General features: G+C 51.3%; 3 protein-coding genes across 6 annotated transcripts in view; 2 read left to right on the top strand and 1 right to left on the bottom strand.

The window, feature by feature from the left end:
* Window positions 1-2,558, bottom strand: part of ATP4A (ATPase H+/K+ transporting subunit alpha) — a 114,093-nt gene extending 111,535 nt beyond the window's left edge. Inside the window, exons 1-2 of the mRNA XM_049110796.1 lie at window positions 2,283-2,558; window positions 2,030-2,166 (exon numbers count right to left, since the gene is read on the bottom strand). The gene's annotated coding sequence lies outside the window, so the exon portion shown is untranslated. The remainder of the gene's footprint in view (window positions 1-2,029; window positions 2,167-2,282) is intronic.
* On the top strand, window positions 2,545-13,293 carry HAUS5 (HAUS augmin like complex subunit 5). Of its 2 annotated transcripts, none has more exons than XM_025421519.3 (19): window positions 2,545-2,700; window positions 3,409-3,471; window positions 3,562-3,594; window positions 3,732-3,756; window positions 4,378-4,483; window positions 4,561-4,720; window positions 5,841-5,910; window positions 6,000-6,082; window positions 6,607-6,664; window positions 6,812-6,936; window positions 7,141-7,204; window positions 7,316-7,446; window positions 7,919-8,081; window positions 8,313-8,393; window positions 8,494-8,639; window positions 8,897-9,008; window positions 9,093-9,225; window positions 11,644-11,776; window positions 11,921-13,293. In XM_025421519.3, exons 1-19 carry the CDS (start codon window positions 2,603-2,605, stop codon window positions 12,036-12,038), a joined length of 1,902 nt encoding a protein of 633 aa, XP_025277304.2. In that variant the 5' UTR covers window positions 2,545-2,602; the 3' UTR covers window positions 12,039-13,293. The 2 variants fall into 2 exon arrangements, with proteins under 2 accessions (XP_025277304.2, XP_025277303.2); XM_025421518.3 differs by having other exon boundaries at window positions 8,295-8,393.
* Window positions 13,294-18,036: 4,743 nt separating this feature from the next.
* Window positions 18,037-25,756, top strand: RBM42 (RNA binding motif protein 42). Of its 3 annotated transcripts, none has more exons than XM_025421683.3 (10): window positions 18,037-18,274; window positions 18,498-18,642; window positions 20,123-20,207; window positions 20,316-20,390; window positions 21,982-22,047; window positions 22,148-22,302; window positions 22,724-23,056; window positions 23,383-23,500; window positions 25,222-25,416; window positions 25,509-25,756. In XM_025421683.3, the coding sequence occupies exons 1-10, from the start codon at window positions 18,153-18,155 to the stop codon at window positions 25,619-25,621; spliced, it is 1,407 nt and encodes a 468-aa protein (XP_025277468.1). In that variant the 5' UTR covers window positions 18,037-18,152; the 3' UTR covers window positions 25,622-25,756. The 3 variants fall into 3 exon arrangements, with proteins under 3 accessions (XP_025277468.1, XP_025277467.1, XP_025277469.1); XM_025421682.2 differs by having other exon boundaries at window positions 22,127-22,302; XM_025421684.3 differs by lacking the exon at window positions 21,982-22,047 and having other exon boundaries at window positions 18,038-18,274.
* Window positions 25,757-25,817: the final 61 nt, after the last annotated feature.

Below are 25,817 nucleotides of genomic sequence, written 5' to 3'. Positions count from 1 at the left end.
TTTTTATAAATGCATAATGTGATGTACCCAGGGTGTCTGGATGGCTCAGTGATTGATCCTCTGCCTTTGGCTCAGGTCATGATCCCGGGGTCCTCGGATCCAGTCCCACATCGGGTTCCCCGCAGGAAGCCTGCTTCTCCTTCTGCCTGTCTCTGCCTCTCTGTGTGTGTCTTTCATGAATAAAATCCTTTAAAAATATACGATGTATCCACCATTACAGTATCATACAAAATAGTCTCATGCTCCTAGAACTGCTGAGCCTCACCCTTTCATCCCTACCCCCCCCCCCACGTCATGATCCCCTGGAAATCACTGATCTTTTTACTGGTCCCTATAGTTTTGCCTTTTCTAGAATGCCATATATTTGTGATCACAGTCTTTCAGATTGCCTTTTCAGATTGTCTTCCAAAGCAGCTGTATCGTTTTGCATTCCCACCAGCAATGAAGGAGTTCCTGTTGTTCCACATCTTCAACAGCATTTGGTATCATTTTGGGGGTTTTTAGACATTCTAATAGGTATATGGAGGTATCCCATTGTTGTTTTAATCTGCAATTCCCTACTGACATGATGTTTAGCAAATTTTCATGCTTATTTGCCATCTGTACATCTTCTTCGGTGAGATATCTGTTTATAACTTTTGTCTATTTTTAAGTAAATTGTTTTCTTATGGTTGAGTTTTAACAGTTCTTTGTATATTTTAGATACAAGTCCATTATCAAGTGTGTGTTTTGAAAATATTTGTCAGTCTGTGATTTTCTTTTCATTCTCTTAAACAGCCAGTACATTTTATTTTTTAAAAAAGATTTTACTTATTTATTCATTCATGAGAGACAGAGAGAGAGAGAGAGAGAGGCAGAGAGGCAGAGACACAGGCAGAGGGAGAAGCAGGCTCCATGCAGGGAGCCCGACGCGGGACACAATCACGGAACTCCAGGATCACACCCTGGGCCAAAGGCAGGCACTAAACCAGAGCCACCCAGGGATCCTCAGCCAGTACATTTTAAAACCCCCTGAGGGCAGCCCAGGTGGCTCAGCAGTTTAGCTGAGGTTTAGGCTGCCAGCATGGAGCCTGCTTCTCCCTCTACCTGTGTCTCTGCCTCTTTCTCTCTCTCTCTCTCTCTCTGTGTCTCTCATGAATAATAAAAAAAAATCTTTAAGAAAAATAAATAAAAATAAAACCCCTTGAAAGGCTCACAGACCAATGACAGACATGCTGTCTAATCAACTTGTTTTTTAATAGCAAAACACCCCAGAAAAAGCAGAAGGTTGACAATGTTTGAGCAAAATGGCACCTTTTGAGCATTAGGTATTGTGGAGTAGCAGCTGCCAATCTTTCTTCCAGGAAACCCACCTGGATTACATCAGTCCCTGGCACCCTCTTCTGCTTCTCAGCCCTTATGAAATATTTGAAGCTTGACAGCGTCTCCCCCAGATTTGCTATCCTAATGGTGACCCGATGGTCCCTTTGCCCTGGGCCAGCCACCTCTTGGATGTCCCTTAACTCCTCACACCCACAGGGTCCCACATTGTTATCAGCATCTCCCCCAAAGCTGTCCCTTCTCTCACATGCGCATTTCAAGGTCTGCTTCACCTAATCCCAGAGCCCTGGACCTCGCCCTGGACCTCTACTGCCAATCAATCTCCTGACCCACTCACTCAGTCCTCACCTCTCTGCTCCACAGCCCTACATGGTCCACCACTGCCCTCGGCGACCCTCCCTCATCCTGCTCCACCCTCCTCCTCAGACCCGTTTATTTTTACCCCAGCACCTCTCCCCTCATTTGTTTATTGAATGACTTCTTAGAGTCAGGCTTTGAACTGGACACAGGACAGAGCGATGACCTCGGCAAGGATGTTCAGTGATAGGTCACTGAATGTTGCCACTTCTCGGGGCCCTTGTCCGAGGCGGAGTGGGCTCTCTGGATCTCTAGCCCCAGGACCCAGGGCTTTCTGGGGCAGCTCACGGACCTCGCACATTCCCTGTCCCAAACCGACCCGCTCCTGCTGTCTACTTTCTACCGCCCCTACCTGGTGATGGTGAAGCGTCTACGTCCCCCAGGGGACCCGAGCTCCGCAGCAGGGACGCTGGGGCTGTCATCCACCGCGGTGTCCGCGGGGCAGGGTCGGCTCACGAATGTCATGGAATGGGAAAGACGAAGGAACACCTGGAAGAACGCATGGCGGGGCGCTATTAGGCTCATGCTGTCGGCCCCAACCCTCACTCAGACCTGAACCACCCTGTTGCTGACATCAAAGGGCAGTAAGTTTGGCATCTCCGTACCCGGCCTCGCAGGATGAAAGCCCCATTTTGTCACGCACATCATGGGAGGCATCTGGGAGCTTCTGCCTCTTAGGGGCCACTTGGTGGTGAGCGGGAGGACGAGGAAAGAGAACGGGCCTTGCCGCTTCTCCACACCCGCTTCATCTTCACTCAAAGCGACCCAAACGGGACGAGCGAGGTACAGGCAACCGCTCCGCGCCGCGGAGGAGCCGGGAGACCCCCGCCCGGCCGGCGGCAGCGTCACTTCCGGCGCGCTCGTGACGTCAGAGGCGGGCGCCGCACTTGAAGCGGGCGCGGGAGGCCGCCGCTGCGGCGCTGGCATGGAGTTGATGCGGGAAGCGCGGGAGCTGGGCTGCTGGGCGACGGAGGAGATGGGGGCGCCCGTCGCAGCCCGCGCCCCGGAGTCGACGCTGCGCAGGTGAGGGACGCCCCGAGTGGGGAGGACTCCCCGCCCCGGAGATGGTCTCCGGCCGTGGGAACCCCGCCCCTCCCTTCCTCTGCCCGGGTGAGGATGGCCCTTAAGGGCGCCCCTCACACACACACACACACACACACACACACACACACACCCAGTAGTATATCCAGGAAGGGGAGCCTGGATTGAGGGACGACCCCCTGACGGGGACCCCCACACTCCCACCCGGAGTGAGGGCCGAGGCGCCAGTGAGGATCCTCCAGAGTTCCTGAAGCCCCCTTCTTGTGTGGAAGTAAGATCTTTGGAGTAAGACTGTCCCTGCAACCTCCTACCACCCCCACCCACCCCAACCGGTAGGGGGGCTCGAGTCAACAAGGACCACCCCATTGGAGACTGAATCTATAGGAGTGATGCCCCACATCGGGTAATGAGAGCACCTCCTGGCAGTACCCCCCAACCCCCTCCTCTGGAAGTGGCTAGAGATGGGCCTTCTCCCAGGAGAAAGGAATCACCCCACCCAGTGAAAGGCCCACAACTCAGCGACAGAGAACTCCCCAGGAGGGAATGTCTCACTCCAAAAAGTATGGGCCCTCTCTCCCTGCAGAAGGGAGAATTCCCTAGTACAGACTTTCCCCACCACCACCACCCTAGGATAAGGATGATGTACCCTGTGTGATGCCCGAGGCATACCTTTACACACTGTCCCCACAGACTGTGTCTGGGCCAGGGGGCCGACATCTGGGCCTACGTCTTGCGGCATGTGCACAGCCAGAGGTGAGCCGGCAGCATGAGGGAGGCTTTGACAGGGGAGGGGACACAGGCAAGCCCCACAGTAACACCTCTTCTTCCGCCTCTCTGCTGTAGGAGTGTCAAGAAGATCCGGGGAAACCTACTGTGGTAACTGGTTCTAAAAGCTATTCCTTCCTCTTTTCCCTAGTCCCATCCAACTGTGTTTTCACCCATAGCCTCATACCTCCTGTGTCTCCCCCCCCCCAAAGTCTCTGTCATCCCCTAACTCTGGTCTCATTTCCTAGGTATGGCCACCAGGACAGTCCAGAGGTGAGAAGCATACATGTGTTATAAGATTTTCTTTCATCCAAAAAGAGGACTTGTAGATTTCTGCTCTAGGCCCAGCCTTGTGCTATGTGATGCTGGGAATACTGGGTCACAAGACAGCCCTGATCCCCACACTCAGAGGGCTTATAGTCTGGGGGAGACAGGCATGAGCTGGGCGTTGAAGGGATATGAATATGAAGCATCAAAGCTGATGAGGTGAGCTGGGAGAAGGGACTGGTTTGGGAGATATACTGAGGCCAGTGTAGGACCTATTGTGTGCAAGGGGCCCCAGTAACATCTAGGGGAAGGCTTCCAGAAGACCTTGGGACCCCCTAGATGTGGGGCTCAGTGGGGAGGTAAGAACTGGGGCAGAGATGTACTGTCATCAATGCAGAGACAGGAAACAGGAGGATAGGTGAGGCAAGCCCAGGAGGAAGAAGGCGGCCAGATGGTACCCTAGTGTTTCTCTAGGCCTAGAGAATCAGGCATAGAAATTACTTGTGATAAACCCTCTGCCACCTACCTGTGCAGGCAAGGAGACCGGTCCTCCACAGAGAGCAGTCAGGCTGGGTCAAGCCCCAACCAGCCCATGCATCTAACTACCTCTGTACTTGTTCCCGCCAGGCCCGTCGGAAGCTGGAGCTGGAAGCCACTGTTGCTCGCCTGCGGGCAGAGATCCAGGAGTTAGACCAGAGCCTGGAGCTAGTGGAGCAAGAGACCGAGGCTCAGGGTAACCTATGGGGCTGGGAAGATGAGCAATGGAGTGGGTGTAGGGGAACTGCTGATGGCCACGTGTTTCTCCTATAGACATGGCCATGGAGCAGACCCTGCAGAGCATTCAAGACACCCAGCGTCGTGCTCTCCTCCTCCGGGCCCAAGCTGGGGCCATGCGAAGACAGCAGCAGGGGCTCCAAGATCCCATGCAGCGGCTACAGAATCAGCTGAGGCGTCTGCAGGACATAGAGAGGTGGGCCTCAGGTGCCCAGGGACCAGCCTTCACCAGGCAGGCAGACAGACATTTTCCTTAGAGATCCAGTGCTCTACCCTGACCCCTTCTTGGGTTCTAGAATTCTGAGCTCTACTCCTTAGGATTTGAAGTCTGTGAGGTCAGGAAGTTTTCTTATCTCAGCCACTTATTTTTCCAGGGCCTAGAATTGTGCCAACTGTATATCTAGGGAATGTTCTGGGGAAAGAACATTAAATAAGGGACAAGTCCCCACCCTTATGGAGCTTACACTATAATGCAGAGGAACCAGATGGTAAACTAGGGAGCAGGCGCTATAATTGCAGGGAAAGATAAATTCTATGATTAAAAAAAAAAAAAGGTGATATGATAATAAGGGAGAAGGAGATGCTACTCTCGGGAGGATGGTCAGAGAAGGCCTCTCTGAGGAGGTAACATTTGAATTGGGGGAGGAATCTCAAGGAGAAGGACAGCAAGAAGAGAGGTGCTGAGCTTAGCATCTGGGAAGAACAGCCCAGAGGCCAGTTCAGCTTTAGTTACACAGGCAAAAGGGAGAGCATTGGGGGGCTGGGGGGTGGGGGGTGGAAGAGGTGGACAGAGTGCCATATAGGCATTGGGATTTTACTCTGAGGCTGGGTTCATGTCTTAGCTTGGCCACTTACACCTCTATGACCTGGGGGAGACTACTTAACTTCTCTGTTCTTCAGTTTGTAAGTTTTATGGAATGGGGATAATATTAAATCTATTTTATAGGGTACGTGTGGGAATTAGGTGAGTTAAGTCATACAGAGCACTTAGAAGAGTTTTCTAATACCCATTGTTACTATTCTGAGTGTGGTGGGAAAACATCACATTCTTTTCGAGGGTTTGGGGCAGAGAAGTGACATGATCTGTCTGAGGTTCTAGTAGGATTATCAACTACTAGATGGAAAACAGACTGCATAGGGCAAGAGCAGAGGCCAGTGAGGACACTAATACAGCCAGGAGACGTCAGTAGCCTGATTTTAGAAGTGACCCCCGAGATCCAGGCTCAGTAACTAGCCTTGTAGCAGGAGGAGACCCAGACATCTGCTCTAGCTCCCTTCTCTTAGGGACCCCACCCCAACGCTACTCGTCTCTCCAGGAAGGCCAAAGTAGACATAACCTTTGGACCCTTGACATCAGCATCCCTGGGCCTGGAACCTGTGGTCCTGGTAAGAGTCCTGTGCCATGGGGACAGGAGGAGTGGGGAGTCAGGTTAGGTGGACCCCTGGGTTTCCCTCATTCCCCACCTTCTTCCCAGGGTGATGTCCGAACAGCCTGCACCCTCCGGACCCAGTTCTTACAGAAACTCCTAACTCCTCAGGCCAAGGGAGGCAGCATCCCGTGAGTGTCATCTAAGCCCCACAGACCCTGCCAAGAACCTGGGCTTTGAGGGAGGAGTGACTTGTCTGTTAATTCCTCAGACACTAAGCCTCTGGACTGTTTCAGCCCCAGGCTTTGCCCTTACAGGGCTTCCAGGCTGGGACAAAAAAGAGACAAATCCATCACAGACAGTGGCAACCTGGGTGGTTAGGGCTGTTAAGAGTGTGGAAGCCTGAGAGACTCCAGGTACCCAGAGGAGACACCTTCCTCAGCCAGGGAATCAGGAAGGACCAGTTCTCTGGTGAGGAGGCCTAGCCAGAGTAAAAGGATAAGACCGTATTCTAGACAGATAGCACATGTGAAAGGCCCTAAGGGCAGCTAGTTGGTATAAGCGGGGAGCTCAAGTCTAGCAGGCCTAGGTGGACTTGGTTTCCTCATCCTTGAAATGAGGACAGTGATACCCCCCACCTTACAGGGTACTGGTGATTCGTAGAAGGAGAGTTGATGTATCTTGTAATATTCTCTGTCCTTCCCCAACTCCACAGAACCCCTCGAGATGACCAGTTTGGAGCTTCCTACCAGCAGTGGCTAAGCTCAGTAGAGGTGAGGGGTTGGGGGGGCCACACCTTCTGCCCTGTGAGCAAACCTCAGGGTGCCAGGACTTAACTCTTGGTCCCCACCTCATTACCATGGATCCCAGCTCATAGCCCTGCCCCCATCTGGCCCTACTTCACCCTTCCCCCCCACCAGACACTGCTGACAAACCACCCTCCGGGCCACGTCCTGGCCTCCTTGGAGCACCTGGCTGCAGAGCGGGAGGCAGAGATTCGGTCCCTGTGCAGTTCGGATGGGCTCCAAGAAACGGAGATAGCCAGGTGTGCAATGGAGTGCTCCGCAGCGCAGGGCAGGATGGGTGGATGGGTAAGCGGGGACAGACTCGGGACCAGGCACAGTCACCTGGTGATGGGGGTGGAGCTGAAACCCAGTGACTGATCTGGTAAGTGGGCTGACTTTGGTCACCCCTGGAGCCCAGGCAAGGGGAGAGGGCTCCTCCCTCAGCAGTTTTACCCTACCCACAGGTCCCAGGCACCAGACCAGTCAGACTCCAGCCAGGCACTGCCTTCCATGGTGCATCTCATCCAGGTGACCCCCAGACATCCTTCCCAGGACTCCATCCCCTTCCCATCCCAAAGCCCACTTGATCCCCTCACCCCCTTGGATCATGTCCACCCTGACTTTGTACCCCTGCCTCAGGATAGCTGGCGGGCCGTGGGTACGCTGGTTGCCCAGCGGGGCCCCCTTCTGAAGGAGCGCCAGATCCTGACTCGGCGCCTCCAAGGCCTGATGGAGGAGGTGAACAGATGTACCCTGGGATCCAGCGAGAGGTGAGGGGGGTCCCTCAGCAGAGGCCTCTAGGCCATCTCTTTCCCAGAGGTCTCAGAATACTGGACTTTTTTCCTGCCCCTGTGGCTTGCACCTCTGCCTCCCTGTTCCCCTCATTTGTTCGTGGCTCCTTGTGTGTCCTTACAGATCTTTTTTTTTTTTTTTTTTTTTTTTTTTTTTTAATAATTTTTATTTATTTGTGATAGTCACACACAGAGAGAGAGAGAGGCAGAGACACAGGCAGAGGGAGAAGCAGGCTCCATGCACCGGGAGCCCGACGTGGGACTCGATCCCAGGTCCCCAGGATCGCGCCCTGGGCCAAAGGCAGGCGCCAAACCGCTGCGCCACCCAGGGATCCCTGTCCTTACAGATCTGATCTCCCTCCTCCACTATGAGTCTTAGTCATCTTTTTTTTTTTTTTTTTTTGAGTCTTAGTCATCTTACTCTCCCTTGCTCTTTTCTGCTCTACCCCAGGCAGGCGCTGCTGCTGGGGCTCTGGGGCTGTGGCCTGCGGGCAGAGCTCAAGGCCCTGCGTGCCCAGAACCAGGAGCTGGAGGAGGTGGCTGGGCGGCGGCAGCTTCTGCTACAGGAGTTACAGGCCAAACAGCAACGGATCCTGCACTGGCGCCAGCTGGTGGTGAGAGGTGGACCTGGGGGGGGGGCGGGGCGGGGGGTAGTGGCAGTGCCTGATGGAGGGCCAGAGAGAGGCGGGGAGCGTTAGGACCCCAAACTGGACCTCTGGTGGTGGCAAGAGGTCCAGGATGAGCCTCCCAAGGAGAAGCAGGACCTGTGCAAAGGGGAGGACAGGGCTGGAGGGTGGGAGGTGGGAAGTAAAAGCCGCCCATCTCAGTGGCTCGTGGTTGCCCAGGAGGAGACACAGGAACACATCCGCCTGCTCATCAAGAGCAACTCAGCCAGCAAGACCCGCCTGTGCCGGAGCCCTGCGGAGGTGAGGTGGGGCTTGGGGTGAGGGCTGGGGAGGCCTGGGGCCCTGGAGATGGGGCTGGGTGGCTCCAGGCTGCCCCTCCCTTCCCGTTCTTTCCCCACAGGTGCTAGCTCTGGTGCAGCGAAAAGTGCTCCCCACATCTGAGGCGGTGGCACCACAGAGCCAGGAGCTGCTGCGCTGTCTGGAGGAGGAAGCCCGGCATCTGCCCCACCTTCTGTTGGGCACCCTGCTTCGGCATAGTCCTGAAGGGTAAGACTGGAGCCACCCCCTATAGCCCCTCCATGGCTGACCACTGCTTCCTGATTCCACTCCCAAAAAATAATCCCAGGCCTCCAGTGTTCCCAAGCAGCCAGACCTCACCCAAGACCTCATTCCCACTCTGGAATCCTCATCCCCAGACCCACCTCCACGTTCCTGGGGCCTCCTGAGCCCACCTCTCAGCCCCCAGAACCTCTGGTACCCAGGCCTCCCTCTAAGTACCCCACCCAACCTGGACTTTCCCCCAGATTGCAGCCCCTGCCCATGGTCCTGCCATCCATCCACCAGCTGCATCCTGCGTCCCCGAGGGGCTCCAGCCTCATAGTGCTGAGCCACACGCTGGGGCTGCCTTCAGGGAAGGTGAGTGCCTGTCCCCTAGGATCTGTCTTTCCACCCCTCCTGCTGCCCAAAGTGACTGTCCTTCCCCCTTACCCTCCCTTCCAGGCTCCGGAACTGCTCCTCCCAAAGGCTGCCTCTCTTCGCCAGGACCTTCTGTTCCTCCAGGACCAGCAGAGTTTCCGGTGCTGGGATCTGCTCCGAGTAAAAACCAGCCTGCCACCAGGACCATCCACCCAGGGTAAGGCCTGCCCTGCCCTCACAACCGGCATCCCTGCCCATTCCCAGGACCATCACCCTCCAGAAGAAACCACAAACACCCCTTGCTGACATAATGCCTACTATGCACCGAGTGCTTTAAGCATGTTCACTGGTTTCATTTACACGGCAGCCCTATGGGTTTAGCGCTGCCATTTGCCCCTTTTACAGAGGTAGGAACTAAGACAGGAGGCCTTGGTGGCTGCCTAGGGAGCAGAGCTAGTATTTAAATCCAGGCAGTGGGGATCCCTGGGTGGCGCAGTGGTTTGGCGCCTGCCTTTGGCCCAGGGCGCGATCCTGGAGACCCGGGATCGAATCCCACATCGGGCTCCCGGTGCATGGAGCCTGCTTCTCCTTCTGCCTGTGTCTCTGCCTCTCTCTCTCTGTGTGTGTGACTATCATAAATAAATTAATTAATTAATTAAAAAAATAAAAAATAAAAAATAAATCCAGGCAGTCTGACATATCTCTGTACTCCTAACCAGGTGACACTGCCCATCAAATTGCCAAGTACTCACGTATGAGCATCCAATACGATTGAGTACTTAAAAAGTAGGCTGTGGACTTAAACTCCTCTCAGCACTACTTCTTCCCTGCTGTGCAATCTCCCAATGCCTCAGTTTTCTCCTCAGTGGACTAAGCATAATCATAGTACCTTACAGAGTTGCTGGGAAGACTCAGTCCGGTTACCCAGTCAGGGCACTGAACAACACATGGCATAATACTTTAATTGCTATGTGTCTCTGGTGTGGTTGCAATCATTTTGTCTCCACGTGTACAGTCTCTTTTAGTCCTTATGATGAGGGTAGGGTGTTTTTTTGTTTTTTGTTTTTTTTTTGAGAGAGAGGAGGGGGAAGGGGCAGAGGGAGAGAGAGAACCTTAAGCGGGTTCCATGCCCAGCACAGAGGCCAACATGGGGCTTATCCTCACAACCCTGAGATCATGACCTGAGCCAAAAGCAAGAGTCAGGTACTTAACAGACTGAACCGCCCAGGCGCCCCCGAGAGTAGGAATTATTAAGACCAAATTTACAGATGAAGAAACTGAAACTTAGAAAAGATGTTCATTGCTAGATTCCCTCAGGAAGTACTTGCTAGGTCCCTGCCAACTACTGGCCCTGAGAACTCAAAGGGGAGAGAGGCCAGAGCTTCCCATCCCCAGGGATCCCAGCGGTAGATGCAAGGAGCACAGAATCAAAGGATAAATAGGTAGAAGAGGTGTATTGATGAGGAATAACTTGGGGTGCCATCAGCAAAGCAGGAGGAAACCATTTTCGGGCCTTTGAGTTTTGGGCTCCCTGCCTTCCCCTCTCCAGTGAGCAGGGACCTGGGTGTGGGAACAGCCCAAGATGTGGCCCAGCATCATCCCACCACATGAGCATCTCAGATTATAGTATGTCTTTAACAGAACGTAGTTCCATCTGTTCTGAAAAGCAGTCTTGCTTTTCTTCTCCCTGTTTTCATTCCCTCAGTAAATGACCTCCCCCCTGTCCTTACTGAGACCAGCAATCCAGGAGTCATCCATAATTCCTCCCAGCACCCTAACCACCACCACCTCCTCCTTCGACCTATCAACAAGCCTTGTAGGTCGAACACGCCCTAGTCTGCCCCCCTGCCCCACTAGCCTGTGGCTTGGTTACACTTGACCGCAGAAGTGCCTGAGAAAGGTCATGCCTGAGGCCAGAAGACCAGGAAGGAATGGAGCCAGGATTCAGGCCAGGGGCTGTGGCTGTATTGCTCATCTATCTGTACTTGGTCTGAGATAGGCCTGTTTGGGACCTGTGGAGAGGGACTAGACCCAGTCACATCTCCAGGGGGAAACCCTGCTGGAGCGAAGGACTGTAGCAGTCTGAAGAGGAAGCCTTGGGGTAGGGAACAGTGGGAGGGGCTTCCAGGAAAGCTGGTGTCTTGAGTAGGCCCAGAGGGATAGGCGAGGTTTTAGTAGTAGCAGAGGCCACATAGCGCATACCTTCAAGTACTAGGCTAAGGAGCTCAGACTCCATCTGGGGGGGACTGGGGAGCCTTGGAGGGTTCCATGCAGGAGAGGGAAAGAATCAGGTTTATGCTTTAGGAAGATCACTGGCTGCCATGTAGAGAATGGACCAGAATAGGAGGTTGAGGCCTGGAGCCTGGGAGGGAGGCTAGGGGCCAGGTGGAAGGTGGGGGGAGAAGGTGAGGGATGGGCCAAGGAGATTGATGGTCTGTCAAGGAGGGAGGAGGGTATCCAGGATGAGGCCTAGGGGATGGTGGGCTTGCCCCTGAGATGAGGACCTAGGAGGAGGGAGAGGTTTGAGAGAGGTGCTGAGGTCACAACTAAGTGACGGAGCCTTGGTGACCCATTGGCTGTGAGGCGCCTGGGAGTCAGGACTCAACGAGCTGCCTCCCTGCTTTCTCACCTGCAGAGCTGCTGCAGATCCGGGCATCCTGGGAAAAGGAGCAGAAAGACAATCTGGGGCAGGCTCTGAAGCAGCTGGAAAACCTGCTGAAACAAGCACTGGAGCGAATCCCCAAGCTACAGGGGGTTGTGGAGGACTGGTAAGAGGGTGACGAGGGCGGGGGAGGGTGCTGAGCCGGATGGCATGGGCAGAACCTGGGCGGTGACAGGCAGGCCATGGCGTTGGGGGGAGGCTGCGTGTGTGGAGGCCCAGGCCTTCCGGTGATGCTGTCCGCTTCCCCCAGGTGGGAGCAGCCAGGCCAGGCCGCCCTGTCTGGGGAGCTCTGCCAGGGTCTGTCCCTGCCCCAGTGGCGACTGCGCTGGGCCCAGGCCCAAGGCGCCCTGCAACAGCTGTGCAGATGAAAAGAGGCCTCAACAGAAGTCCAGAGCTTCATATTCACCCCTCCAGAAGACCTTTGGAAGAGAGAGAGCCTCACCAGGATGTGTCAGCTCGTTGTCTCCCTCATATGCTCACAGCCTATTGTGTTCCTCTCAACTGCCTTGCACCTGTCCTTTATTCATCAGAGCCAAGAGATGGGGTAGTCTGGACCCGCCCTAGGTCCCCCTGAAACTGCCCACATCACTTCGACCTTCAGCAAAAAGTCATTGAGCTTGTGCTCTAAACACTGAGGATCTGACACTGAACAAAATGGACGCAAGTTCCATCCTTCAGAGGTGATTCTAGGACAGGAAAGTAGACCTCTCAAGTTAAGTGAGCAAAATAGTGTGTTGGAAGATAACAGCTCTGGAGAAAAAGCAGGCTATACGAGGTGTGACCTTAGGGAGAGGGCTGCACACACTCTGTAAAGGTAACGAGAGGGAAGCACATGGGTATGTGAGGAGGGCTTGTCGGGGGCTGGGGTGGGAAGGAGGCAAGAGCGCAGGCAACCACCCTGAGCCTCAAAGTGCTGGTGTAAAGATCAAGGACGTGGGGGCATTGAGGATTTGTCTTCTAGTTTTTACGTAGTTCCTTTTTTTTTACATTTAAATCTCTGAAGTCATTTGGAATTTATCCAAATGGATCCAATTTTGTGTCTTATTTTACATATAGCCCATTAGCATTTAAAATTCTCAGAGCAGTGTTTCCCTCTGAAAGAGAGGTAGATAGTAGGGATCAACCAAGGGAGGAGGCAAGGGAACTTTCTAGAGTTGGAAATGGATTATTTGTTGAAGGTAGTAGAGGTGGGTGTCAGAACTCATCTAGCTATACTCTTTAGGTCTGTGCATTTTACCATGAATTATTATTCTTCAACTTATAAAGTAAAACTTTACCCACCTATATATAAAGTAAAACTTCAGGTGATTTAAGATGCCACCTCTTCATATGCTAAATTTCCACAATTAGGCTATATCTGGATTCTCTCCAAGCCTATTGTCTGTCTGACTCTCGTGTGCCATCTCCACAGTGTTAATTATAAAGGTTTTGTCGTGTTTTATTACCTGAAATGGCTGGTTGCTTCTTACTCTAATTTTTCAAGGTTTCCCTGTCTCTTCTTGCTAATTTTTTCTCCCAGATGAAATGAACTTTATACTAAACTTGCATGGTTCCAGAAAAAATACAGACATGGATGAGAGTTTTACTGGGGTTGCAATAAATTTACAAATGAGGGAGATTTGACATCTTTGTGTCTTTACCACATTACCTTTCCTATGTGCCACCTTAGTGTTCCCCTCCTCTCTTCATCTTAGCTCCTAGCCAAGACTGAACATGGGGGTCCTTGTCCCCCCTCCCTGTTCAATTTTCCTCCCTGGTACATCTTCTAACATACTTTGTGATCTACTTTATTAATCCTTTGTTGTCCTCCAAACAGAATGTGAGTTCCCTGAAGGTGAAGTTCACTATAAACTAGAAGTTGGACAAACCTTCCTAAATATGATTCAAAGTCTAGATGCAGTAAAGAGAAATACTGATGAAAACGTAAAAACAAACATTTGCAGGGTGCCTGGGTGGCTTAGTCAAGTTAAGCAGCTAACCTCGGTTTCCACTTGGGTCATGATCTCATGACATGGGATTCAGCCCCAAGTTGGGGCTCAGCAGAGAGTCTACTTGGGATTCTCTTTCTCCCTCTCCCTCTGCCCCTTTCCCCATTCATATGCTCTCTGAATAAATAATTTTTTTAAAAAAACTTTCGTGGTGTAAAAAAAAAAAAGTAAAAAGATAAATTGAGGAAATTTTTCAATTTATAAGTGGATTTGTGTGCACACGTATGTGTATGTCAAAGTAGAAAAAAATTCTTAAGTCCATAGAAAAGTTGGCAAAATAAATGGACAATTCTCAGAAAATAGGCTCCAATTCAATTATAATAGAAAAGTAAATTAAAACCCTACTTTGGAAAACAAAACAAAACCCTACTTTGGTACATCTTCCACCCATCAACTGCAAAAAAGGAAACCTAAAATTTTGGAAGCTCACCGTTGACAAGGCCATGGGAAAACAACACTCGATAACAGCAGTGGACATGCAATGTGAAACAACTAGGGGATGATTTCCAGCACACTCCATATGCATTTACTCTTTGCCTAAACAACGCTGCTTATAGGAACCTACCCCAAAGGTATACTGGGTGAACTACAAGTTGGAAGATCTTGTACAAACAACTAGACTGTATTCAGAAGGTCAATGGGACTAGATTGGGGACTGTTAAAAAGAGTAGTGACAACCAAATGCAAGGTAGGTCTTGAAGGAACCGTGGAATTTCCTTTCAGAAGAGCTCTGCTGATGCTTTGCCAAGTGAACCATGGCAAGTTACATAATGTCATTCCTACAAATCCCAGTCATCTGGGGACAACAGGAAATTTGAAAATTGGAAATGGGAAGCTCATATGTTAGAGAACATTACTGTGCCTTTGTTAAATGTCTCTGATGAGATAATGGCATTGTTTTTAGTGGGAGAATATTCTTGGAGGATGTTTTTGAAGTATTAAGGAAAATGACTGCAGCTTTGAGATCGTTCAGAAGAGAATAAGGTAAAAGGGACAGGGATGGAAGCCAGCCATCTACTGTTTCATACTTTGCACCGTGGAAACATATAATTTTTCATAATTAAAAAAAATGAGAAGAAATCCCTAAAAATCGGGGGGGGGGGGGGGGGAAATGAACCTAACTACCAAGCTGGTGGCACAATTGATTCAGGTAAGAATTGTTCCAGGTCTTTTTCACAATGGGTTTGCCACCAGAACACAGGTGTCGTGAAAACCACTGCTAAACCTAAACCAAAATGGGAAAGGAAAAGACATCAACGTCATCATTGGACACGTAGATTCGGGCAAGTCTACCACTACTGGCCATCTGATCTACAAATGTGGGATCGACAAAAGCACTCGAAAAATTTGAGAAGGAGGCTGCTGAGATGGGAAAAGGCTCCTTCAAGTATGCCTGGGTCTTGGAAAAATTAAAGCTGAACATGAACATAGTATCAGCACTGATCTCTCCCTGTGGAAATTCGAGACCAGCAAGTATTATGTGACCATCATTGATGCCCCAGGACACAGACTATCAAACACATGATTACAGGGCAGCCCCGGTGGCTCAGCGGTTTAGCGCCGCCTTCGGTCCAGGGCGTGATCCTGGAAACACAGGGTCGAGTCCCGCATCGGGCTCCCTACTTGGAGCCTGCTCCTCCCTCTGCCTGTCTTTTTTTTTTTTTTTTTTCCTGCCTGTCTTTCTGGCTGCCTCTCTCTCTCTCCATGAATAAATAAATTAAAAAAAAAAAAAAAAAAAAAACATGATTACAGGCACATCCCAGGCTGACTGTGCTGTCCTGATTGTTGCTGCTGGTGTCGGTGAATCTGAAGCAGGTATCTCCAAGAATGGGCAGACTTGTTAGCATGCCCTTCTGGCTTACCCACTGGGTGTAAAACAACTAATTGTTGGTGTTAACCAAATGGATTCCACTGAACCACCCCACAGCCAGAAGAGATATGAGGAAATCATTAAGGAAGTCAGCACCTACATTAAAAAAATTGGCTACAACCCCGACACAGCGTGTGTGCCAATTTCTGGTTGGAATGGTGGCAACATGCTGGAGCCAAGTGCTAACATGCCTTGGTTCAAGGGATGGAAAGTCACCCATAAAGATGGGAATGACCATGGAACCACACTGCTTGAAGCTCTGGGTTTCAGTCTGCCACCAACTCATCCAACTGATGAGCCCTTGCGCCTGCCTCTCCAGGACATCTACAAAATTGGTGGTATTGGTACTGTCCCAGTGGGCCGAGTGAAGACTGGTGTTCTTAAGCTGGGCATGGTGGTCACCTTTGCTCCAATCACTGTTACAACTGAAGTAAAGTCTGTCGGAACGCACCATGAAGCTTTGAGTGAGGCTCTTCCTGGGGACAATGTGGGCTTCAATGTCAAGAACGTATCTGTCAAAGATGTTCGTCATGGTGATGTGGCTGGTGACAGCAAAAATGACCCACCAATGGAAGCAGCTGGCTTCACGGCTCAGGTGATTATCCTGAGCCATCCAGGCCAAATCAGTGCTGGATAGGCACCTGCACTAGATTGCCACACAGCTCACATTGCAAGTTTGCTGAGCTGAAGGAGACGATAGATTGTCATTCTGGAAAAAAGCTGGAAGATGGTCCCAAGTTCTTGAACCATGGGGATGCTGCCATTGTTGACATGGTTCCTGGCAAACCTATGTGTGTTGAGAGCTTCTCTGTCCTCCTTTGGGCCGTTTTGCTATTTGTGACATGAGACAGACAGTTGCTCTGGGTGTCATCAAAGCAGTGGACAAGAAGGCAGCTGGAACTGGCAAAGTCACAAGTCTGCCCAGAAAGCTCAGAAGGCTAAATGAATATTATCCCCAATACCTGCCACCCTAGTCTTAATCGGTGGTGGAAGAACGGTCTCAGAACTGTCAATTGGCCATTTAAGTTTAATAGTAAAAGACTAGTTAATGATAACAATGCATTGTGAAACCTTCAGAAGGAACGGAGAATGTTTTGTTGACCATTTGGTTTTGTGTGTGCGTAGCAGTTTTTTTTTTTTTTTTTTTTATGATAGTCACACAGAGAGAGAGAGAGAGAGAGAGAGAGAGAGAGAGAGAGGCAGAGACACAGGCAGAGGGAGAAGCAGGCTCCATGCCCCGGGAGCCCGACGTGGGATTCGATCCCGGGTCTCCAGGATCGTGCCCTGGGCCAAAGGCAGGCGCCAAACCGCTGAGCCACCCAGGGATCCCCAAAGACAGTATTTTCACAAAGGATTCATTAGTGTTGATTTAGACTTGGAACTTCAAGAAACCAAGACAGCCAGTAAAAAGTAAGTTTTCACACACACACACACACAAATTCCACCAACCTACCAAATGCTATGTGTATACCTTATTTGTAGCCTGATTTTACACAAAGACATTCTGCGGCAGGGAAAATTGAACAGTCTGGGTGTTAGATGATATATATATACATATATCATCTAATAATATATATATTATTTAATTTTCCTGTGTGAAATGCTTTTTTCTTTTAAATAGTCCTTATCTAAAATAAATAAATAGTCCTTATCTGTTAGCGAGACATCGTGAAGCATTTATGGGTGAACTGACCGATGTCTGGAATTTAATATACTCCAGCAAAATCATAATATCAATGAGGAGAATACGTGAAACAAAAAGGGTAGAATGTGAGTAATTGCTGAGAGGTGGAGGTTCGTTATATTCTCTAGTGTTGTGTATTTTAAATATTCATAACACAACACATTGAAGACGACGAAGAAGGACGCGCGGCGTCCCAAAGGCCACGGAGACCAGACCTACCCACGTGACCTTCTGAGCTGACATGTTACTGCGGTCTCGGCCTCTGCAGGAACTGTTCCTCCCCCCCGCCCCCCACAACTCTCTCTCCATTTCCGTCCAGCAAGTCTTCAGAGGTCACCCTCTGCAGAAAGCCCGGGTCAGGCGCCCCTCTGAGCCCCTCCCCACACCAGGACCCTCGTCTCTCGGGGAGTCCCCGGCGGTGTGCGAGCCCGTCTACCCGAGAGGGGAGGCGCTCGGCAACCAGCCGCCTCCAGCCCCGCCTAGCCCCGCCCAGCCCCGGGCTGCTGCGGACTTCCCTGTGTTAAAGCTTCCGGAAGGAGCTTCGGTGGCACAGGCGGAGCCTGCGAACTTTTCTGAGCTCTCAAAGGTCCACTTTCCTCTTTAGGGATGGGGCCAGCGACTTCACAGCGCTCTCATTAGCCCTTGTTCCTCCAATGAGGGCGTGGTCGCCTCGCTTGGCTGCACTTACTTAGATCCAGGTTCTTCATTGGTTCCTTTTTTCCGCCACTCTGATTGGTTTATATTCCTCCCGGGGCGGGCCCTCCAGGTGCGGCCCTATTCTCATTGGCCTCGCTCCGCATGATGTCATGCACCAGCGCCGTCGCTTTCGCCGAACGTCAATCGCGGGCGCCCACCCCGACAAGACCAGAGAGTAGACAGCGGAACTGGCGGAGGCAGCTGAGCTGAGGCGGCAGTAGCGGCGACAGCGACGGCTGCAGCGATGGCCGGGGCGGGGCCAGCCCCGGGACTCCCGGGTGCAGGAGGACCTGTGGTCCCGGGCGCCGGCATGCCGGGCAAGAGCGGGGAGGAACGCCTGAAGGAGATGGAGGCGGAGATGGCCCTGTAAGGCCCGCGACAGGGCGCGATAAAAGCCGTCCCAGAGCCAGAGCCACCGAGCCCTGGAGCTTCCAGGCCGGAATCAGCCCGACATGGCTCTGTCGTGGGGAAATGGGACTTTCGGGATTGTGGGGGCGGGAGGAAGCGGAGGTTGGCAGGGGCGAAGGCGCCGTCGCGTTTCAGAATTAATGCGAGGTCCTGAGCTGTGGTGTCGGTCTTGCCCCCGCAGGTTTGAGCAGGAAGTTCTGGGGGCTCCGGTAACCGGCATCCCTACTGCTGTGCCTGCGGTGCCCACGGTCCCCACGGTGGAAGCGATGCAGGTCCCGGCAGCTCCTGTGATCCGCCCAATTATCGCAACCAACACTTACCAGCAGGTATGGCTGAGCTGAGGCCTGGAAATCCGAGAGCACAGCGCTTGGAACACGGTGTTTGTATACAGACAGCTACTGGCATGTGGACTTACTGATTAGCGTGACAGATGTTTCATGTGCCAGGCACTGAGAACACAGTAACAACTAAGCAAACAATATCTCTGCCCTTTGGGAGCATATTATTCTAGAGCATGTCGTCCTGCGGAACTTTCTGTAATGATAAAAGTATTCTGTACATATTAAAATTTACATTTCAGTTAAATAGTTCCTCGGTCTCGTTAGTCACATTCACCTGCTCAATAGAAAGTTGTATATGACATGTGGAGAGAGAAACTACTGAAAGAAAACAAAAGAAACTTGTTCCTTCTGTCAGTAAATAATTATTGGGTGCCTTCTATGCACCGGGCACATAGCAGAGAACAGTACAGAGAAAAACAATCACTATCTTTTTGTGGTTTACATTTTACTGAGGAAGGACAGACAGGTCAGTCAGGGTAGAGTAAAAAAGGCAGAGGTTTATCAGCATGGTCAGAGAAGGCCTTTCGGAGGAGGTGACAGTTACGGAAAGATATCCATGGGGATATCTAGGGAAAGAGCATTCCCAGCAGAGACAACTGCCAATGCAAGACGCATACCTGACAGGTGCATACCTGACATGGTCAAGGAACAGAGAGAACAGTGTGGCTAGAGTAGAGTGAACAAGGGGAAGAGTGAGAGATGATGAGGACAGAGAGGTGATAGAGACCAGACGTGGTAGTGCCTTGTGGGCCACCATAAAGACCTTGGTCTTTGCTCTGAGATGGGATGTTGTTGAAGGATTTTGAGCAGAGGGGTGTTATGGTCCAACTTAGATATTAACTAACTATAGCTTGTTTGGAGAATAGACCATAGGGGGGCCAGAGCAGAGTCACGGAGACTGAAGAAGAGGCTACAATAATCATCTAGACCAGAGATAACGATGGCTTGGACCAGGGTGATGGCATGGGAGATGCGAAGGACAGGCTGGACATAACTCCAGATAGTGCTAAATGCATTGAAGGAGATGAAACAGGATGACAAGAGAAGTTGCTACTGGGAGGGGCTAAGGACAGCTTTCACTAGTGTGATCTCAAAAGTCTCCCTGAAAAGTGATATTTTATTTATTTATTTATTTTAAAATATTTTATTTATTCATTCATGAGAGACACAGAGAGAGAGACAGGCAGAGACACAGGCAGAGGGAGAAGCAGGCTCCATGCGGGGCACCCCATGCGGGACTCGATCTCGGGACCGTGGGATCGCACCCTGAGCCGAAGGCAGACGCTCAACCGCTGAGCCACCCAGGCATCCCGAAAAGTGATATTTTAACCTAGACTTAAAGTTGATGGATAGCCAGCCATACACAAAATGCAAGGAATGAAACCCTTGGCCTCTCAGAGTAAGCCAGCCAGGGCAGCTTGGGGGCACTAAGTCAGGCCACTCACCCTAATTTCCTCCCCAACAGGTCCAACAGACTCTGGAGGCCCGAGCAGCTGCTGCAGCCACAGTGGTTCCTCCGATGGTGGGTGGCCCTCCTTTTGTGGGTCCAGGTAAGTAAGGAGCAGTGGAGGAGAAGGAGCCAGGGGGTCAGGCAGGGTGATCAAAAGGGATGCCTGGGACTCTCCTCCCACCAGCCTTGTCTCTTCCTCTTCCAACAGTTGGCTTTGGCCCTGGTGATCGGAGTCACCTGGACAGTCCAGAGGCTCGAGAAGCTATGTTCCTGCGTCGAGCAGGTAGGTCTGGGGCCAAGAACCCCACATTTAACCAAGCACTCTTGTTTTGACTACCGCAGCATCTTGCCGACATCATTGCACTAACTCACCCTCCTCGTTTCATCTCGGCTCTGACATTGCCATCTTCCTAAAGCACAAACCTGATCATATGCTTGTCAGTTTGGCCCCAGTAGGGCTTCACTTGATCATTGCAAACCTATCCCTTTACTGTTACTCCTAATCCCTACTCTTTGCTGTTTCTCCATAGCACTTAATACCTTATAACAAGTTGTAGGATTTCTTTGTTATGGCTATCATCTTTTGTTTCCTTTAAAATACAAGCTCCATGAGGGACAAAAGTCTTGGTGCCTGCCACATTGTAAGCGTTACGTGCTGTCTGTTGATGGGATAAATAAACTATCAAATAAGCACTAAGCTCATCACCTGGCAGTCAAGACCCTACATTGCCTGGTCCCTAACAGAGAGACCCCCATAGACTTCCCAGGAACCCTAAGCATTGCTGGAATATGCCCATAATATTCTTATTGATCTCTCTTCTCTCCTCTGCTCACTGTCACCCAACTAAAATCTTTCAAAGCCTATTAACTAAAGCAGATTCAAGTTAACCAAAATCAACTAAAATCTGTCCTCTCCACAGGTCATTCTTACTTTTATCGTCAAGATGACCTTCATACACACAGTCAATTTTTGTGACACTGCTTCCTTGTATGTGTGAAAAGAATACGTGTTCTGTAAAGTTTAGGTACAATCTCTCTTAAATTAAACTTGTTAATTGTGTTACTTAAGTCCTGTTATACTTTTTTATCTGATATCTAAGAAATTTCAACATCTCTTATTCTTTACTATGGGTTTGATCAAAATGCACATCTGACCTAGTCACCCTGCCCAGCTTCCAACCCTGCTGTGACTCCCTAGTGCCCTCAGGAGGACATCCATAGCCAGTCAACAAGGCTATGCTTGGATGCCTGCTGAGCTCTTGACCATTCTCTTAATGATGCTCTCCAGATTTCAACTTCTGCTATTACAATTATACTAAACTGAAAAGTGAAAACATTTTTGTTTATAAATGTTCTCCTTGCCAGTAGTCTTTACAATCACCCTTTGCCTGACTAAAGGCAATGGGTCTTTATTATCCTTTGGGTCTCAGTTCATAGGTCTCTTTCTCCAGGAAGCCTCTAATCACCCTGGCTAGGTCAGAGGGCTCCCCTGGGTTCTTACCACTCCCTAGGCCTAACCCTCCTAGTTCAGTCACCCTGCCTGGGTTTTACCTCATCTTGGCCCTGATCACTGTGGTCTGTCACTCTCTGGTGATGGGTCTGTTCCCTCCAACTCTGGACCAGGAGCTCCCTGAGAGCCTTTGGTCTTTTGGTGTGCCCCTAGTATTGTCTAGGACAGGAATAGGCCCAGAGGAGATGCTCAGTGGTAAATTTTTGCTGAATGAACGAATGGAAAGACTCCTGCATCTCCCCCAGAAGGTTCCCCAGAATCTTCTCCAGGATTTCTTGGATGCTGAGAGTACCCACACACACACACCTCACCTCAAGTGCCCCGGTCCCCCATGACACACACCCCCCATCTCTCTCTCCCACAGCTGTAGCCCCCCAGAGGGCCCCTATCCTGCGTCCGGCCTTCGTCCCCCACGTGCTACAGAGAGCAGGTGAGGGGGCCAGGGTCATCATCCCTGCCACATAACTTTCCCCCTAAGCCCTCCGACTCCCCCACTAACACCCTGACAGATTCTGCTCTTTCTTCTGCAGCAGGTGGTCCTCGCCCTATGGCCCTGCGGCCCCCTCACCAGGCCCTCGTGGGCCCCCCTCTTCCTGGCCCCCCTGGACCACCTATGATGCTGCCACCAATGGCTCGGGCCCCAGGGCCCCCCCTGGGCTCCATGGCTGCTCTGAGACCTCCCCTGGTAAGTGTGGACAGGGAGCTAATAGTTAGAGGTGTGAAGGGTGGGGAGATGCTCAGTCCTGGCTTGATGGGCCATGTCTAAGTCTGCCTTCTCACTCTCTTTCTGAGTGTGTCTTAGTCTCTCACTATTTCTGTGGCTGAATCTGTTTTTCCTTCTTTTTGTGAGGAAAGTAGAGAGAGAGAGAGAGACACATGCTGGGGATTGTTTCTGTCCCTATATCTCTATTTTCCTTTTGGTCGTCCTTCTCAGTTTTCTGTCCTGGTGTCTTTGTCCTTGTGTCTGTCTCTGACTAGAGACTTCTTTCTCTGTTTAGGTGTCTCTTGTCTGCTCTCTGGTCTCAGGCCCTTGCTTTGTTGTACGGGATGGGAGTAAGGTCTGAGTCTGTGAAAGGACACTCTTCATTGTCTCCCCTTGCCCACAGGAAGAGCCAGCAACACCTCGAGAGCTGGGGCTGGGCCTGGGGTTGGGCCTGAAAGAGAAGGAAGAGGCAGTGGTGGCTGCGGCAGCCGGGCTGGAAGAGGCTAGCGCAGCAGTGGCTGTTGGGGCAGGAGGTGCCCCCACCGGCCCTGCCGTCATTGGTCCCAGCCTGCCGTTGGCCCTGGCCATGCCTTTGCCTGAGCCTGAGCCCCTGCCTCTACCGCTGGAAGTTGTACGAGGCCTACTGCCCCCACTGCGCATTCCTGAGCTCCTGTCCCTGCGTCCACGACCCCGGCCCCCACGGCCTGAGCCACCCCCTGGCCTCATGGCTCTTGAGGTAAGCAGGGAGCATGGCAGTCGGGGGTGTGAGGCGGGTAGAAAGGGCAGGGAGGGCAGACAGGAACCCATGACCTTCCACACCCAGAAAAACATGTAGTCCTCTACTGATGAAGGCAGGAGGAACCCAGGAAACGAGAGGGGATGGAAGACATGGAAAAGAAGGAGGCAGACATGGGTATCTCACATTCAGAAGTATATCCAGTTCTTTAATTATGGAAGCAGGAAGGTGAGGGATGAAGGCAGGTGGGGGAGCCTGAAGGGGATATGTGTGTCCGAAGACTCCCAACCCCAAGCCCTTTTGCACCCCATCCCCTTCCTCTGCAGGTCCCAGAGCCCTTGGGTGAGGACAAGAAGAAAGGAAAGCCAGAGAAATTGAAACGCTGCATTCGCACAGCAGCTGGGAGCAGCTGGGAGGACCCCAGTCTGCTAGAGTGGGATGCAGGTAAGAGGGCCCAAGTACAGGGCCAGGCATTGGTCGGTCAAGGACACACCAAGGTCTCCTTGGGGCAGACACGGGAACCAGGTCACTCCACAACTGCTACCTCTCTGTAGGGCAGGCCATTCTGTTTGCCTACCTCCTAGAGGGCTAGACTGTGGCTGTGGGGCAGGCCCTCACCTAACCACTGAGGCTGTTGGCAACTAGGACCTTTTGAGCTCTGTTTTATTCATGAGAGGCCTGGCTTGCTCGAAGTAAAAGAACATATTTTTTTCTTCCTAACTTCTTATGAAAAGTTTTAAACACTGAATTGCACAGTGAATAGTCATGTAATCAACCACCTAGATTCAGCAATTGACACTTTGCTGTATTCACTTGTGTGTGTGTATGTTTTTTTGGATTTTGCTCAATCATTTGGAGCAAGTTATAAATGAAGTTATTACTTCACTCCTAAATACCTCAGCACTCATCTCCTAAGAAAAGTGATTCTCTTTTTATATTGTAATACCATCAACATTCTAGGAAAATGAATGAGAAATCTATGGTATCTCATATTCCCTTTGTGTTTAAATTTCCCCAGTTGTCCCTGAATCATCTGTTATAACGATCTTTTCTTATGAATCAGGATGTGTACAGTTTTCTGCTTTAGATATCTCTTAGTGAGAACGGTCTCCCTCCTACCACTTTGTCTAGTGTGTAACAGTTTTTTGAAATGTCCATCCAGCCCAGTTGTTTTCTAAAAGGGCCCTACCTCTGAGTTTATTAGATGATTTCCCCATAGGGCAAGCTAACTTGTTCTCAGAGTGTCCTTAATCACCATAGAAACTGTGGAGCAGCCACAGTGCTAGCTGAAGAAACGGAGCTGCCTCCCATCTGAGTCCTTGCCTTCTGCCTCTTTTGGGAATTGTCTACTTGCCCCAGGCCAGGGCATGGCAGTGTCAGCCTAGATGTGGTCAGTGCAGGCTGTAGACCCTAATTCTGTGATCTTGGGCAAGCCACTTAGCCTTTCTAGCTTCCCTTTCTCACTCCAAGAAGGGGATAATAATAGTATGTGCCTTGTTAGGGAAGGGATGCTTTGGGCTTGAGTATGTTTGGTCTGGCTCAGGCCCAGCTCAGGGGATATGCTCAGGAATGGCAGCTGAGGTCAGCCTTGGAGGAGGATCAGTGTGTTTATGTTTCAGACTCAAAGGAGAATCAGAGTGGGTTTTGCAGAGAAAGTAAATGGGTGTCAGCACCTAGGGGATATCCTGGGGGAGAAGTCCAGGAAGCCAAGGGATGCTGGGGGCTCAGAGGAACAGCCAGGGCTAAGACAGAGTTAGAGCCTTCACCATGAGAATGGGTATGAAATGGCCCTGGGGTGGGGAGAGGCAGTACAGGTAGTTAAAAGTGAGGACTCCGGAGCCAGGTGCCTGACTTCCTATCCTAGCTCTGCCACTACCTGGTTGAGTAACTGTGGGAAAGTAACGTGACTTCTCTGAGCCTCGGTGTAAAAAGGTTGTTGGGAGTGCCAGATGTGTTAAAACTTCGCCAGTACTTAGCAAAAGAGTCTAGCAGGGTAAATGCCAAACAGATGTTGGCTATGATTACTGAGAGGGCCCAGGCAGAGGCTGCTGGGGCTACAGAGGGAGGAGGGCTTGGGGGATGCTTCCAGAGAAGGGGGTTCATTTAAATAAGGCAGACACAGAGCCAGGCATCTGCATCTTCTGACCTCCTCTCCCCCAAACCAGATGACTTCCGGATCTTCTGTGGGGACTTGGGCAATGAAGTGAATGATGACATCTTGGCACGAGCCTTCAGCCGCTTCCCATCCTTCCTTAAGGCTAAGGTGATCCGAGACAAGCGCACGGGCAAGACCAAGGGCTATGGCTTTGTCAGCTTTAAGGATCCCAGCGACTACGTGCGCGCCATGCGTGAGATGAATGGTGGGTGAGACCTCTCTTAGGGGCCGTGGGTGTGACTGGCATCTGGCCTGAGCCTGACCCCAAGCCTGACCCTGAGCCCTCCCTTCCCACAGGGAAGTATGTGGGCTCGCGCCCCATCAAGCTGCGCAAGAGTATGTGGAAGGACCGGAACCTGGACGTGGTACGCAAGAAGCAGAAGGAGAAGAAGAAACTGGGCCTGAGATAGGGTCTGTGGCCGGGCACCCGCTCCCTCCTGGCCGGGCGCTGGCTCTTCTCCCCGTTCTCTTTGGAAGATCCTCAAAAATCCACTCACCACCTCCCCAAAACCAGTTTCAATAAATTTACGTTATTTCTGTCCCTGGCTGGGCTTGGAAGCACTCTTTGGGGAGCAGGGCTTGGCATCCCCCAACTTGGGAATAGTG

Source organism: Canis lupus, chromosome 1, assembly GCF_003254725.2.
Source record: "Canis lupus dingo isolate Sandy chromosome 1, ASM325472v2, whole genome shotgun sequence".
Classification (NCBI taxonomy): domain Eukaryota; kingdom Metazoa; phylum Chordata; class Mammalia; order Carnivora; family Canidae; genus Canis; species Canis lupus.
This window is presented reverse-complemented; position numbering and strand designations above follow the sequence as displayed.

Excerpts from the sequence above, each read along its gene's own strand:
- HAUS5 (XM_025421518.3), top strand. The coding sequence starts at position 2,603 with ATGGAGTTGATGCGGGAAGCGCGGGAGCTGGGCTGCTGGGCGACGGAG. Across the intron at positions 3,595-3,731 it reads ATCCGGGGAAACCTACTGTG|GTATGGCCACCAGGACAGTC; the intron begins GTAACTGGTTCT and ends CTCATTTCCTAG. Across the intron at positions 9,009-9,092 it reads TGGGGCTGCCTTCAGGGAAG|GCTCCGGAACTGCTCCTCCC; the intron begins GTGAGTGCCTGT and ends CCTCCCTTCCAG.
- RBM42 (XM_025421682.2), top strand. The coding sequence starts at position 18,153 with ATGGCCGGGGCGGGGCCAGCCCCGGGACTCCCGGGTGCAGGAGGACCT. Across the intron at positions 22,048-22,126 it reads CCACGTGCTACAGAGAGCAG|ATTCTGCTCTTTCTTCTGCA; the intron begins GTGAGGGGGCCA and ends ACACCCTGACAG. Across the intron at positions 23,057-23,382 it reads CTGGCCTCATGGCTCTTGAG|GTCCCAGAGCCCTTGGGTGA; the intron begins GTAAGCAGGGAG and ends CTTCCTCTGCAG.